General features: G+C 45.9%; 1 protein-coding gene across 1 annotated transcript in view; it reads left to right on the forward strand.

The window, feature by feature from the left end:
* The window catches only part of LOC137425515 (cell adhesion molecule 3), a 54091-nt gene that overhangs the window by 24663 nt on the left and 12538 nt on the right, over positions 1–16890 (forward strand). Inside the window, exons 8-9 of the mRNA XM_068114029.2 lie at positions 7851–7895; positions 8155–8271. Of these exons, the coding sequence (XP_067970130.1) occupies positions 7851–7895; positions 8155–8271 (162 nt within the window). The remainder of the gene's footprint in view (positions 1–7850; positions 7896–8154; positions 8272–16890) is intronic.

Raw genomic sequence — 16890 nt, forward strand, 5'->3', positions numbered from 1 at the left:
GTTTGCTTTGGAAGAATTCCCAGGAAGAATTGATGTCAGAGGCAGTGGAGATGGGAGACCAATCCAGACGATTGATGGCTGCTTGAAGACCGTCCCAGTCGGCCTGAGTGAAATGCCAGACTCGTCGACGCTGAGGAGGCTCTCTGAGAATGGCCAGAGAGATGTCCACTTTGACAAGCACATGATCAGAAGAACCGATTGGAGCAGAAGAAGAGCAGCAGACATTAGCAGGGAAGTTTGTCATAACCAAGTCTAGAAGAGAAGATACTCCATTGGCTGAGATCCGGGTCGGGAAATTGACAGATTGTGTCAATCCCAGTGAGTCACAGAAGTCCTTTGCTGAGGTGCCATGACTAGTGAGAGAGGAACCCACACCCAACCAGGTGGCATGATGACAGTTGAAGTCACCACATATGAGGAAGAGAGAGTTGGGATGAGTGGATAGAAGTTGGTCCATGTTGTCAGACATTGAAATGTAGATGGAGTCATCACTGTTTGGGGGACGGTACAGAACACATATGAACAAAAGGTGGGAGCGGAGAGGAAGCCGTAACCAGAGGTACTCCTGCGGGTGAGGAGGAAAGAGAGCAGTGCAAGGAGAGTGAGGAAGAGAGTTTTTGACAAAGATAGCCACCCCACCACCAGGCCGAGGCTCAGGTCTATCATACCGGAGGAGGGAGTAACCAGGAAGAGATATTAAGGAATCAGAGACATCTTGAAGGAGGAAAGTCTCTGTTAAGCAGATCAAGTCTGGATTGTCAGAAGCAACCTGTATGGAGAGATCAGTCAGGTTTGAGCGAAGGCCCCGGATGTTTGAGGTCCATACCGTTAATGAAGAGAGAGGGGGAGCATCGGGTACAGGACAGGGGAGGGGAGGAGTAGGGTAAGATGAAGGATGAGAGGGGGAGGTAGGGAGAGCAGTTGATAGTGTTTCAGATGTTGCAGAAGAGTTCCAAGAAAGGGAAGGATGAGGAGGATGAAAGGTTTGCTGGTGAAGGGATGCGGCACAGTGAGGGGTTGTTTGAGGGGGGGCAGAGGAAAGTAGAAGGTTTGGGGGGGGGTGGAGGTATGAGATAGAAGGGAGACGAAGTGGGGAGGAGGCAGCTTGGAGGAGGAGGGGGGAGGAGAGAGAATTGGAGAGGAATGGTATGGGGGGAGAATTGGGGGGGAGTTTTGAAGGGGAGGAGTGAGGGGGGAGTTTAGGAGGGGAGGGGCAAGGGGGGAGTTTTGGAGGGAAGGGGAAAGGGGGGAGATCAGGAGTGGAGGGGCAAGGGGGGGGATTAGGAGGGGAGGGGCAAAGGGGAAGTTTAGGAGGGGAAGGGCAAGGGGGGAGTTCAGGAGTGGAGGGGCAAGGGGGGAGTTTAAGAGTGGAGGGGCAAGGGGGAAGTTTCGGAGTGTAGGTGCAAGGGGGGGGATTTGGATGGGAGGGGCAAGAGGGGAGTTTAGAAAGTGGATGATTAATGAAAGACGAACATTGATAACAAATTGGGTTTGTTGTGATTTTCAAGTTAGCAATCCGGTTCAGGATGATGGAGGAGGGATGGAATGAATGTGAATTTAGACCATGTAGTGAGGGAGACGTATAAGATATTGAATTTCTTTTTTTTGAAGTGGAATGAGTTGGAGAGGAAATTGAGAAAAGCCTTTTAAATAGGAAGAAAAACAGCGTGTTGTAATATACCACTGAATAAAAAACAGAAGGGGAAAGGTTAAACATATTTAAAAATATTTAAACAGAACTATGACCAATCTTATATGCACAAAAATACCAACGGGGGAGAGCCGAGAGGGACCACCACGAGTCACGTGAACAGGGCAAACGGTGGATGGCAAGGAGATAATGGGGGTGGGGCGAACAGCACACCTGGACAGAAAATACAGGATGAGACAACAGTACACGTGGAGAAAAGAAAAAAAATGTTTTTGTTTTTTTTTGTTTTTTTTGGGGGGGGGGTGGGGAATTAGAACGTTAGACAGTATTATGTTCGGGGTAGAAGGGAAAAAACCAAGAGCCAAGCAAAACACACTTAAGTTAACAAAACACCGACGGGGGTACAACTACAAGGCCACACACAAGGGCAGAAAACGATTAATTAATTACGAGTTACAGGAAATTCAAACCAAAACTAACTATCAAACAATATCACATGGACGATAAAATAACGAGTTGAAATTTGACAATCTATCTGGGGAAATGGGGGAGAAACACGTGGTCGAAGAACGAACGAACGAATAAGAATGAATAAACGAATGAGCACAGAGAAGGTAGTCTTTTTTTTTTCTTTTTTTTGAGTTGAGATTTACATAAGGAAGTAGGCTTTGGGGTGGAAAGACTGCGAAAACAGAGAACGAAAGTTATTGGATCACAAACGACAGGCGCTGAGAGAAAAACAAAGCCTCAAGGTTGTACAGTGTACACTGTACAAGACCTCGAGACGACACAAATTAACGCGATTTTCAATAAAGGTATGAAAGATTTGCACCGAAAATCTTTGACGGGACAATAAACGTACATACACCATAAAAGAAATACAGTTATAACGAAAATACAAAATTGGAACAATGACTTAACTTTTGTTGGTTGCCTTTTGTTTTTTGCCTTTTGTTGGTGGGACCAGGAATATTTTCATCAAGAGAAATGATGAACTGCCATCCCCTAGGCACTTCAACAACATGTTCAAGAACCCAGGAAACAAAATTCGTCTGCAGCAATTTCTGAAGACTGAGTTCAAAACCCTGTTACTCCAACATCCAGATACCAGATTTATTTACTCTGTGAGGGAACGCTGTAGTGATTTGTCCACTGATGAGGAGGTAGTTGAGTTGACATGTCAGCATATGGAAGCAGACACCATTCTGTTGTACATATATTCCCAACTAAGAAAGTCAGGAGTAAAAGATGCCGTTGTCATTGATGCAGAAGACACAGATGTGTTGGTTTTAGTATCGTATGTGGCACATCAAATTGAAGGTATGCTAGGACTGAAAAGGAAGAAAAGCATAATTGATTGCGCAACACTCCTTGATAAGGATATTAGTGATATCATTATCCCATTTCACATCCACACTGGTGCAGATGCTATTTCCAGTTTCTATGGCCGTGGAAAACCATCAGTCTTTGACAGCACAATGAAGTCAGAAGAGGCACGAGAGCTACTTAGAGGGCTTGGGAAATGTCTCCCAGTGACATCACAAACTCTTAAACAGCTAGAGCAGTATACCATCAAATACATATACAAGGATAAATCAAGCAAGACACTCGTAGAAGCTCGGGCCAAAAAGTGGGAGGGGATGAAGAGGAAATCGACTCTCAGGATTCCTCCTGATACAGATTCACATAATTTGAAGGTAACACGGGCCAACTATCAGGCATTCATCATGTTAAACTTTATGAATCCAGATGCTCCATCATCTCCCCTTCAGCATGGTTGGAGCTTGAGAGAGGGCAAATGTTTGCCAATACGGTATTCACAGCCGGCACTACCTCAACGTCTACGTGATGCCAGAACAAACCGCACTGTAGACTCTGACACAGATTCAGATACTAGTGATTGTAACAGTGATTCTGACTCTGATTCTGATGGATATGACACTGAGTAGGATGATGAACTGGGCAATAAAGCAAGATAAGCATCATTGGACAATGTGTTTAGAAATAACTGTGTTATTGTTGGCCAAGGATCCTGATTCAAGTCTTTCAGTAGCCCTTTTGCCAGCCATTTTGAAATTTCAAGGTTATGGCAACCACCTTTACTTTTAAAAGTTGCTTATTTGAATTTGCCATGTCAGAAAACATATTATTAGACACTAAAATCATTAGAATCGGACAATAACTGTGTTGGTGAATTTGACCGCCAGTCAAAAGTGCATTGACCTTTCGACGTTTTTGACCATAGCGCCCTCATTTAAGGTCGGAGGTATAACAAACTATACATTTTTGGAATCCGCATGACTAGACGAGTAATTTGATATGCATATCGACACAATTGGAATATATTTGAATTTTGACCCCTGTTTGACCTTTGACCCTTCCCGGAAATGCCTGACATTTTCAAAGGGGCAGCCCAAGTCAAAATTGTTCGGTATTCATCAGGGAACACAAAAACACTTTCAAACCTTTGTTACCAGAATTTGGTCACGGGACCTACAGGCTGGTCTCCTACTAAATGGGTAGTTGGCAGAGCAGGAGACTCAAGATCAGTAGTGGGTGCAGGGAGGGGCAGAAAACGGCAGTGGCAATGGGGTCATAGCGTGCAGCCAACATTGGAAACCGTGAGGCAAGGAATACAACAACAACAGGCATTTTAAGGCCATTTTCCCTGCAAGAGCGGGGGTTAGCCTTGCGGGCCCCATGACAATCTTCTCCATTTTGTCCTATTTTCTGCATCTCCCCTTGTTAACCCCCTTGCCCACATTTCTTCTTCGACCATCTTTAGCCAAGTCTTTCTCGGTCTTCCCCGTCCTCTACTTCCTTCTACATTCATTTCCATCACTCTTCTCAACCAGTCACTTTCATCCTTCCTCAACACATGACCAAACCATCTCAACCTGTTCCTCTTCACAGCATCAATCACAGGCTCTATTCCCATCATCTTTCGCAATTCATCATTTGTCTTCCTCTGTCTCAACGATACTCCACACTTCCACCGAACCATTTGCATTTCCACCCTTTCCAGCCTTCGTTGCTGCTCTACGTTCATTACCCATGTCTCGCTCCCATAAATCATAACACTTCTCACACATGCAGCATACACCTTTCCCTTCAGCTTCAACGACACTCCCCTCCTCGTCAGCACGCCACTCACGTGAGGCAAGGAATGTAAAATTCAAATTGAAATGGGAAATTATTTTAGAGAAGCCTTGGTGAAAATTGGGTCCCAGGCTGCAGAATTCCAACCAGGTGAGGTTAATGGTGCCGACCTTGTGGGAAGTTGGTTTGTACCAGGTAGCTGCACTGGCAGGATTTGTACGTAGGGTGAAATTGTGGTTAAGTTAGGCCTCTTTGTTATTTTTTGCCAGTTTCTCTCCCCGCCCTAGGAACACCTGAAGAATACACTGGAAGGGCAGGGATAAAAAATTTGAGGACCTTGTACATATAATTTTGTACACAAGAAATGGATTTTATTTGCAACTAAGAGGGTAGTACGGTGAGGAGAATAGGTAAGTAAGCTACGGCTGACTTCCCACAGTTCCTACTGATTTATTTTGTTGAGGTTAATTAGGTGTGAGTCTGTCTGTAAGCATTAAGGCCAGAGTTATTGTCCCTGCAGCAAACCTTGCAGGAGCTGTGGTTACCTGGGAGGGGGTGTTACATTTGTAAGGGGAGGGGTATGAATCACCTTAGAAGAGTTAGAAATGTATAGGTTAATATGCTCCATGTTTTGGTAAGTTTAGCCATTTTGATTTATTTAGTAGAGAAATGTTAGCTTAATAATTGTCCTGTTTAAATGTGCATCATACGAAGGGTGATGCGTCGTTTAATAAATAGCCAGGGTTTAACTTGAAGGACCTGCATATAAAACCTTCTGTACACCCCGGGTGAGGCGCCGGTGGGGCCTTCGGAAAGAGAGAGGGGAGGTGTTGGATCATCTCACAAGAGACGTGAGGGTGCCGGAGAGTTGGTTTGGCCTCGGAGTAAGTGGCAGGGATTGTGTTCAGCGCCTGAGGAAAACGGTTGGTGATCAACGTCGGTGTGTAGTCTCCTGCTCGTGTTCCTGCTTCAGTGCTTCATGTGCCTGCTTTGTTCTCCTGCTTGTCTCCTTGGTTTGTCTAGCTCGTGATTGCTTGCCTTATTCACTGTGGGTTCGTGGCTGCTTCGTCGCTCGACAAGAGCTAAGGCCTCACTCAGTTCTCGTTTCCCTTCCCCATCTGTGCTCGAGTCTGGTGTGTGGTGCCTTAGATTTAATTTATTCCTCTTGAAATAATTATTTAATGTGATTCCGTGTTCCCCCTTTTTCTTCCCCTTATCCTGCCATTGTTCCCCACCGTCGTGTTCTATTTTCCTTGTTATCTGTGGTGGGGGAGAAACCCCGTTAAAATCAGAGCCAAGGATCTCATGTGCTTCTTTTGATTCCCGCATGTGCAAGGCCGCCATTAATTGACGCAGTCAAAGGGAGTAAAAGCCATTTCGGTCCGTTCGTCCAGTGTCGGTATTAATCGAGCACAGGACATGACAATATGAATGGTAAACATACCAGATGAGAAAATAAAATTTCAGAAATCTTGCGACCAAAGTGAATTTGATTGATATGTGCATGACATTTTCATCACACACATGTTTATGTGAGGTGAATGAGTGTTCCACAAAACAATGCCACCAAGATTCAACAAGAGTTGTTGTTAACAACACACTAACACACATTAATTGTTGAAAGCGATTAGCCTGGTGTTGGCTTAGCGGTTAGGGTGCCGGCTTGGGATCCTAGGATCCTGGGTTCGAATCCCGGTCGATCGCTGAATTAACGCCAGGGGGGTTGACTCAGGCTGTCATCCTTCCGAGGTCGGCAAATTGAGTACCAGCTTGCTGGGATGAATGATCACGGTGTGTACCCCGGCTTAGAATAGGTACACCGGATCCCTGCGCATCGTAAGAGGCGACCAAGGGTTGGCGTCAGGAAGGGCATCCGGCCATAAAAACATTGCCTCAAACAGGGAACCATGATTGTCATGGGGCCCGCAAGGCTAACCCCCGCTCTAGCAGGGAAAATGGCCTTAAAAAACGATCATTCATTCATTCATTCAACAAGAGTCGTTGGGCAATTGTTAGAGCGTCCCCTCTGAGTCTGGGCGGTCGGCGGTTCGAACCCCCACCTGAGTCATAACGAAGACTAGAAATGCTATGTGCTGCTTCCTTGCTGGAACTTCTGCATTTAAAAAAGGGATAGAGCATGGACAAACAACCATAGGTTGGTAATATTAGTGCAGAGTTTGATGGGAATCATGGCCTTCTCCTGCATTGGATTTCCTTGTAAGGGAACTTGTATTATTATTACAAGCAACGGTACCTGCCCGATGGGCGGGGCTTCAATTGGGAGGCCTAAATGAAAAAGCAAAATATCAGAAATTGAAGGATTTATTTTATTTTAAACGATTTATATAAACATCCGTTAAATCATATCACACGCAAATCATCAAAATCTAAACAGTATTTGTCGAATTTCAATAAAAGCCACATCACTTCATATTGGTAAATATTATTTGGAAAAATTGGAAAATTGGAAAAATTGGAAAATTGGAAAAAAAATTGGAAAAACCATATAGCCTATTTTACTCCAGAGTAAAACCAGTGTTGGAATTCCTAGTAATTTCCTAGACCCACTGTCTACACACCCAAAATTTCGTTGCGATCGGTTCAGTCGTTTTTGCAGTACCTGGGAACAGACGGACGGACAGACATTTGGTGAATTATAGTAAGATTATTCCAAGACGATGGAAAAGGATAAGTGAGGGGGCTTCCATAAGTTCTCGGAATGAGATACTCCTAATAGTCCAAGTCATGCCGACTGTTCTGTTTTCTTTATTTTTCCATATAATGAGTGAATATAATTATATCCACATGTATAAGGTGGAACCACAGACCTCCCAGATCCAGAGCAGACGCTTTAACCATTTTTGCCACCAAGTTTGGTTGACATTTAAAATGTATTTTGATTATCGCATCGATGCGGAGACATCGATTTTGTGACGAGATGGATATTCGAGATGGGTTTAGTTTGGTTTTGTGACGAGATGGGTTTAGTTTTTCATGGCCGTTTATAATTGTTTTGCGGTCGGGTTGGCTGATACTCCGTGTTGTTAACGTGATGTTGATGCTTCAAATTGTCTTTTGTTTCGTGATTCTCATTTTCCAGAGCGTCTACGCACTGTAACTTCAACCACCATTACGACAAACACAAGTGAGTGCGAACCGACAGGTGGGATCGTGGTCTATTTGATTATAGCGATTCCCCTTGTAAACCGGACCTGCTGCTAAGTGGACAAACCTGCATTTTGCCAGAGATTCGCTGATAAGAAATCATTCGCGCATGTTTTGCATTCCCTTAGTTGGGTTGTACAAAATGCCTTTCTTCCTTGAAGGTCTAAGAAAATGTCTTCGGACTGGCTGATGTTCTGTCTGTCTGACTATTGGTTTCTCTACCGCTCACCTTTACCAAGGCGCTGCGCCGGTTCCCTCCAGCGACTGGCTTCTGGTAGCTGGAGCTGTATGTCTCTGCCTCTTCATCCTCCTCATCATTGCCGTGGCAACGGCTCGTTATTTAAACAACCACAAAGGTCAGATGTTATTTGCTCTCAACCGATAATGCTTCTCATCTTTACAACTGTGCTGTGCACAGTGTACATCACCAGTTGGTGGTACACTTACGTAGTGTAGTGTTAACAGGATGTAAATGAAAACATCTGTGGATGGCTAAATCGAATCCTTGTCAATTTTTTCATTTTACATTCTTTTATGAAAAATTCCATCATTTCAATTTTAACAGGGTCTGAGGCTCATGGAAGAGCTACCGCACACACACACGAGACAACTCTGGACTTGACTTTAGACAAACACAGCTACTGAGCTTGAGAGAAGTACCATCACTTCCCAGAGCACTCTGGCTACCAGCGATGCCATCTTTTTACGAGGTTGCTTTCCTCTCCACATTCAGTGGGGTAACTAAGGAGGAATTTCCTCCTCCCCATGGATGCGAACCGATGGGTTTTGTTACGTGCTCTCTACTTTTTAAAGTTGAGCTCTCTCTCTCTCTCTCTCATTTAAAGTAGAGCTCTCTCTCTCATCGATACTCTGCACATCCACCGAACCATTCGCATTTCCACCCTTTCCAGCCTTTGTTGCTGCTCTACATTCATGACCTATGTCTCGCTCCCATAAATCATAACACTTCTCACACATGCAGCATACACCTTTCCCTTCAGCTACAACGACACTCCCCTCCTCATCAGCACGCCACTCAGTTCCCGAAACTTCTTCCATGCACATTACACAAGCAAGGAAGCAGCACGTACCATTTTTATAGTCTTTGCTATGACTCGGCCTGGGTTTGAACCACTGACCTCCCACACTGAGAGCGCAGCGGAGCACTAATTTTCACGTAACCTTGAAGCAGACTTTGTCAATTTGTGAATTTCCTCGTAATTTCTGTGGAGTCATCCCTTGCCACTGTGAGCCTAAAAGTTATTGTGTTATTTTGGGTTGTTAAGTGTTGAAGTGATGTCGCATTTTGGGATGACAAAAAAAAGGTGTTTATGCCCCGAGTTGAATTTCTATGATGCTGTGTCATGCACATGTACCATATCTGTTATGCAATCTGATGAATTTTTTAGCGAATGAGGTATGAACAAGTGTCATACCAACAACGTTTTTTTGATTGGAGATATTAACTGGAGACCAGTATGGGGTGAAGATGAGGGCAAGTTTGTGGGGAACTGGGAAGGATTAAAAAAAAAACCCACCTTTAGAGGCCATTTTTCTGAAGGAAACGGAACTGGGAAGGATTGTTGTGCCAAAAACCCATAATAAGAAAACAACAAACCAACTAACTGGCCCTCATCAGTGATTGATCGACATTTCAGGACTCTATTTACTCTTATTAACGAGCAAAATTTACCTGGCTTTGCCAGGCAATGCAGAGTCCCTTTGTGCTGGGAATATGAAGACAGGAAAGGAGAGAGAAGAGAAGGAGTGGGGGAGGGAAGGGGAGCGGAGGGGAGATGAAGGGGAGGGAGGAAGGGGGAAGGGGAAGTTTAGGGGGAAAGACAGAGAATTGTGGGGGGGAGACAGAGAGGGGTGTTCAAGAGAACTGTCTGGGGCTACACTACAACAACTACACCAACATTAACAAAACATCTTGCTGCCCTCTCCTTACACTGTTAACTTACACAGAACAACTCACTGCACTGTTCTGCACTGTACATTGCACTGCACTGTTCACTCACACGGACCAACTCACGGCAATCCTTACACCGTTCACTGGTGTAGAATATCTCACGGCCCTCCTTACATCATTCATTCACACAGAACTCTCAGCTCTCCTTGCACTGTTCACTCACTCGGAACAACTCACAGCCTTCTTTATACTGTTAACACACACAGAACATCACACCACTCACACACCACTTACTAGCAAGATTCACTCCACAGTTTTCCTTGATCACTCCCTCATATTATGCTATTTTAGTAAGAATAGAACAGATTACCAAGTTTGAACCATGTCCAGACAGCAATTTTCATTCGTAAAAAGAGAAACTGCATAAAAGATTTTGTTCACTCAAATGAAAAATAATTTGGACCGGTCAGGTATAGGGCCGTGAGAGAATGGGGCAGGCTGGGAGTAAATCGCGCTATAAACACACACACACACACACACACACACACACACACACACACACACACACACACACACACACACACACACACACACACGTACTCTCCCAAATGAGCGCTTGTAAGTGCATTGAAGCACTGTGACCCGTGCAAAGTACCTTTGCGGTAAAGCATAAGCAAGTATATAAAGTTCATCAGTGCGACAACCCCAAAGCACCAAAGGTTTACTTTTACAGAGGCCCTTGCCTTGTTCACCCATTGGTCCACTTCCTACTTTTTAAAGGAAGGAAATAAATTAAATAGACTCTAGTAGGCATAGCAGGATGAGAGACACAACAACAACAACAACAACATGCATTTTAAGGCCATTTTCCCTGCGAGAGTGGGGGTTAGCCTGGCGGTCCCCATGACAATCTTCTCCATTTTGCCCTATTTTCTGCATCTCTCCTTGTTAATAATAATAAAAATAATTCATTTATTTTGTATAGCGCTTTTCATGAAGCCCAAAGGTGCTTTGACAGAGTGCAAAACATAATGCATAACAAAACATGGAAACAACAATGAAGGGAGCGGGAGCGGGTGCGGCGGTGGTCAAGCTGTTGTAGATGTTGTCAATTTTGCGTTGGAAGAAAGAAAGGAAGGAGATGCAGTTGTCTACTGTGAATGACTGGGTGGTGGTGTCCAGGGGGCGGAGGAGTTTGTTTATTGTCGAGAAGAGTGCTTTTGGGTTTCCGGAGCCAGAGTGGATAATTTGAGAGTAGTAGGCGGAGCGGGCGTGGGAGAGGGCATCTTTGTAGTGTTGTAGGTGGTCCTTGTAGGCTTGGGAGTGAACTGTGAGACCTGTTTTATTGCGGAGTCTTTCAAGTTGGCGAGCACGAGTTTTCATCAGGCGGAGTTCAGGGGTAAACCAGGGAGCAGAATGGGTGAAAGAAACTGTTTTGGTTTTTAACATTGTTAACCCCCTTGCCCGAATTTCTTCTTCCACCATCTTTAGCCAAGTCTTTCTCGGTCTTCCCCGTCCTCTACTTCCTTCTACATTCATTTCCATCACTCTTCTCAACAAGTCACTTTCATCCTTCCTCAACACATGACCAAACCATCTCAACCTGTTCCTCTTCACAGCATCAATCACAGGCTCTATTCCCATCATCTTTCGCAATTCATCATTTGTCTTCCTCTCTCTCAACGATACTCCGCACATCCACCGAACCATTCGCATTTCCACCCTTTCCAGCCTTCGTTGCTGCTCTACATTCATGACCCATGTCTCGCTCCCATAAATCATAACACTTCTCACACATGCAGCATACACCTTTCCCTTCAGCTTCAACGACACTCCCCTCCTCATCAGCACGCCACTCAGTTCCCGAAACTTCTTCCATGCACATCTCACTCTAGCAACCGTTGCCGTGTCTGATCCACCTTATCCATTCAGTATGTCTCCGAGGAAGCAAAATGTTTTCACACCTTCCAGCTTCACGCCGTCTCCAAGATCCAACTCAACATTTCCTCCATCTGCAGCTCCCTCTGTGCACACCTTACATTTGAATGTAGCTGCCATACTGAATGACCCTCTCAGACCACTACATTTTTGATGAACCCACACAGCGCACATTGTACATTGAATGGAGTTCACTCCGACACCCTTCCTACACATAGCACATGGCCACTTCCCAGTTCTTTCCACCTCACCACATGCTTTACCACTTGCCATCACCTTCGTCTTTCCTATATTCACCTCCAGACCTTTTGTCTCCATACATTCCTTCCACTTGTTCATCTTTTCCTTCAGTCCATCCATACTTTCCGCAATCAACACCAGATCATCTGCATACAACAACTCCCACAGTAAACCCTCCTTTACGTTCTGAGCCAGCACCTCCATCACAGCAACAAATAGTAGTGGACTTAGTACTGACCCCTGATGCACTCCCACATTCACCTCAAACTCACCACTGTTCCCGTCCTTCGTCCTTACAGCTGTGCGCGCTCTTTTGTACATTGCCATCGCTACTCTGATCAACCATTCCTCCACTTCTAACTTCCTCAATGCCCATGTCAATACTTTGCGTGGAACCCTATCGAATGCTTTCTCCAGATCAACAAACCCAAGAAACAACTTCTTCCTCTTCTCCATGTACTTCTCCTGCAACTGCCTCACAATAAAGAGTGCGTCTGTCGTTCCTCTTCCTGGCATAAATCCAAACTGCATTTCGTCGATCTTCACCTTCTTCCTTATCCTCCTCTCCAACACCCTTTCCAATACCTTCATTCCATGCTCCAATAACTTTATCGCTCGGTACGAGCCACACTCCAGAGGGTCACCTTTCCCCTTGTGTAGAGGGACGAGGGTACTCGGTTCCCAATCCACCGGAATTCCGCCTTCTTTCACCACCAGATTACAGATCTCTGTCATTCTCTTCACACCCCAACTTCCTGCTGCCTTCAACATATAATAATAATAATAATAATAATTCATTTATTTTGTATAGCGCTTTTCAAGAAGCCCAAAGGCGCTTTGACAGAGTGGAAAACATAATGCATAACAATACATGAAAACAACAATTGCAAAAAGACAAGAATCAATAGGGAAATATTTAAAGCAAAAGGAGGGAGAAGGAGAAGAGATAGTCAGGGGTTAAATGCTGTGGGTTGAATGTTGAATGCAGTGTTGAACAGGTGGGTCTTTAGTGATGTTTTGAATGTGGTGAGTGAGGAGGAGTCTCTGATGGTGTGAGATAGTGAGTTCCAGAGGGTGGGAGCAGCGATGGAGAAGGCCCTGTCCCCCCAGGATCTGAATTTGGTCCGGATGGAGGGGGTCAGGAGGTTGGTACCAGCAGAGCGGAGGTTGCGGGTGGGAGTGTGTCTGGAGAGGAGGTCAGCCAGGTAGGATGGGGCCAGGTTATGGAGGGCTTTGTATGTCAAGAGGAGGATTTTGTACTGGATTCTCTGGGGGATGGGGAGCCAGTGAAGCTTGTAAAGGACGGGGGTGATGTGGTCACGGGTCCGGGAATGGGTGAGTAGACGGGCAGCGGAGTTCTGAATGTATTGGAGTTTATTGGTGATTATTGAGGGTGAACCATAGAGGAGGCTATTGCAGTAGTCCAGACGGGAGGTGATTAAGGCGTGGATGAGGGTTTCTGCAGCCGTGGAGGAGAGGGATGAGCGGAGACGGGCAATGTTTTTCAGGTGAAAGAAGGCTGACTTTGTGATCTGTTTAGTGTATTTGTCGAAGGAGAGGGTTTGGTCAAAGATGACGCCAAGATTCCGGATGTGAGGGGAGGTGGATACTGGGATACCGTCGATGTTGAGGGCAAAGTTATGGGTGGATTTTGTGAGCGTTTTTGGGCCAATGATGATTATTTCAGATTTATCACAGTTAAGCTTGAGGAAGTTGATTTGAAGCCAGGATTTTATTTCAGTGATGCAGTTTGTCAGGATAGAGTGGGTGTCGGTGGAGACGGACTTGGTGGAGATGAAAAGCTGGATGTCATCGGCGAAGCAGTGGAATTGTAGACCATGACGGCGGATTAAGTGACCGAGGGGGGACAGGTAAAGGATGAAGAGGAGGGGGCCAAGAACTGAACCTTGGGGGACACCTTGGGGGAGGGGAGCAGTGGGAGATTTGCAGTTATTGATGGAGATGAACTGGCGTCTGTCAGAGAGGTATGATTTAATCCAAGAGAGGGCAGTGCCGGTAACATTAAAGGTGGATTCAAGTCGGGTGAGGAGGATGGTGTGATCGATGGTGTCAAAGGCAGCGCTGAGGTCGAGGAGGACGAGAATGTTGAGGTTGCCAGCGTCAGAGGAGAGGAGAAGGTCATTGGTGATTTTGAGGAGAGCAGTTTCAGTACTGTGGTTGGAGCGGAATCCGGATTGGGAATGTTTCATACAGGTTATTGGCAGAGAGGTGATGTTTGAGTTGAGTGGCTACAGCGCGTTCCAAAACTTTTGACAGAAAGGGTAGGTTGGAGATGGGTCTGAAGTTGTTGAGGGTGTCAGGGTTTAGACCAGGTTTTTTTAGAATGTGGGTAACAGCAGCAAATTTGAGGGAAGGTGGGACGATGCCTGCAGACAGGGAGGAGTTTATTGTTGCAATGATCAGTGGAGAGAGAGCAGGAAGGGAGGCCTTGACAAAGCTGGAGGGGATGGGGTCAAGAGTGCAGGTGGCAGTTTTCATTCCTATGAGGAGTTCAGAGAGGTCAGTAGGGGAGATTGGGGAGAACCGAGACAGGGGATGGCAGGACAAGGGGGGGCAGGTGGTTGGAGGGGGAGCGGGTGCGGCGGTGGTCAAGCTGTTGTAGATGTTGTCAATTTTGCGTTGGAAGAAAGAGAGGAAGGAGATGCAGTTGTCTACTGTGAATGACTGCGTGGTGGTGTTCAGGGGGCGGAGGAGTTTGTTTATTGTCGAGAAGAGTGCTTTTGGGTTTCCGGAGCCAGAGTGGATAATTTGAGAGTAGTAGGCGGAGCGGGCGGGAGGCGGAGCGGAGGGCATCTTTGTAGTGTTGTAGGTGGTCCTTGTAGGCTTGGGAGTGAACTGTGAGACCTGTTTTATTGCGGAGTCTTTCAAGTTGGCGAGCACGAGTTTTCATCAGGCGGAGTTCAGGGGTAAACCAGGGAGCAGAATGGGTGAAAGAAACTGTTTTGGTTTTTACAGGCGCAAGCTGGTCAAGGCAGGAGGAGAGAGTGTGGTTGTAGTCGTCAGTGAGGTCGGAAGGGGTGTGGAGGTCAACGAAGGGAGAAGTGGACATTTTTTCAGAGAGGGTGGATGAGAATGAGGTAGGTGAAAGAGCGTTTAGCTTACGGAAGTTGATAGTGCAATAATGTCTTGGTGTTGGGGTGGGGATGTTGATGGTCATAGTGATAGCTAAGTGGTCAGAGAGGGTGAGGTCAGAGCCAGAGAGATGGTGCAAATTTAATCCAGTGGAGCAGACAAGGTCCAAAATGTGACCACGGATATGGGTAGGAAAGTCGACATGTTGAGTGAGGTTAAAGCAGGTGAGTAAATCAGTGAAGTCAGTGGTTATTGTGGAGTCAGTGGAGTCCATGTGGATATTGAAATCACCAAGGAGGAGGATTGAGGGGGAGAGGGAACATAGCTGGGTCAGAAAGTAGGAGAAGTCAGACAGGAATGATGGGTGTGGCTTGGGAGGGCGGTAGACGACAGCCATGACTGACTGCGTGCGACCAGAGAGTTTAAAAGCCAGGTGTTCAAATGATGAGGATGAGGCGATGGGGATGAGGCTGGTCCTGATGTCTTGACGGTGGATAACGGCAATTCCACCACCTCGGCCCCCCGAGCGTGGTTTATTGACGTAGGAATATCCATTGGGTGTGGTGAGGTTGAGTGTGTAGTAGTCCAGAGGTTGTTGCCAGGTTTCGGTGAGACAGAGAAAGTCCAGTTTGTTATCCTGGATGTATTCGTTGAGGATGAGGCATTTGTTGTTGAGACCCCGGGTGTTGAACAGGGTGAGCTTGATGTTGTTTTGAACAGCAGGGATGAACTCCCGTCGGCCCTCCCGCTTTTCTACTCTCATTGCTTTTATCGCTTCCTCAACTTCCTCCTCAGTTATCTTCTCTGCCGGTCCTAAAACTCGGTTACTCTCTATGTTGCCATCCCATTCATTCTCTGTATTCAACAGTATTTCCATATATCTTTTCCATCTTCCTTTAATTCCATCTGGGTCCACAACGATTTGTCCCACTTCATCCTTCAAGCAACTCACCCCCATCACATCACGCCTCTCTTTCGCTATCTGCTTTGCAATCCTGAATACCGCTCTCTGACCCTCTTCCGAATCCAAGCGTTCTCCGAACATTTTCCTACATGCCTGCTGCGCCTTTGCTACCTCTTTCTTTGCAGCCTTCTTGGCTGCCTTATAACTTTCATGCTCTCCTTTTTCTGCTCCCGTACCCTTCGCCTTCTGCCACTCCTTGAACTTCTTCCTCTTCTCGTCAATCCTCTTTCCAACTTCATCATCCCACCACCATGTCTCCGAGTGCCTCGGTGGTCCTTTTGTCCATCCACATACCTCACCAACAGCATCAGGTAGTCAACGGTTGTCGTCGACCCACCTGACGTGTATGTAACAAGCTTATTATCCCCCTTTCTGGCACTGAGTGTTACAAATCAACAAATCAGCTCCATCAGCAAACTCCAAAATCCTTTCACCTTCTCCATTTCTCACACCATATCTGTAACCCCCATGAACTCCCTCAAAACCGTCCATACTCCTTCCCACATGTCCATTTAGGTCTCCTCCTACCACAACAATTTCCTCATCTTTCACGTTTTCCATCAGCTTCTCTATCGCACACCAGAACTTGTCCTTCTCTTCATTGCTTCGACCAACCTGCGGAGCATATCCATGGAGATTTCCCCACGGAGTGCACAGGATGAGAGACACATCTTACTATAATTGACCAAATGTCCATTTGTCTGTCTGTCCGTCCGTTCGAAGGTACCGCAAAAACGGCTGAACCAATCACAACGAAATTTTGGGTGGGTAATCATGGGACCCCCTGGAGTAAAATAGGCTGTATAGTTTTTCCATTTTTTCCCCCAA

Source organism: Myxine glutinosa, chromosome 4 (assembly GCF_964187855.1).
Source record: "Myxine glutinosa chromosome 4, kmMyxGlut1.1, whole genome shotgun sequence".
Taxonomy (NCBI): Eukaryota; Metazoa; Chordata; class Myxini; order Myxiniformes; family Myxinidae; genus Myxine; species Myxine glutinosa.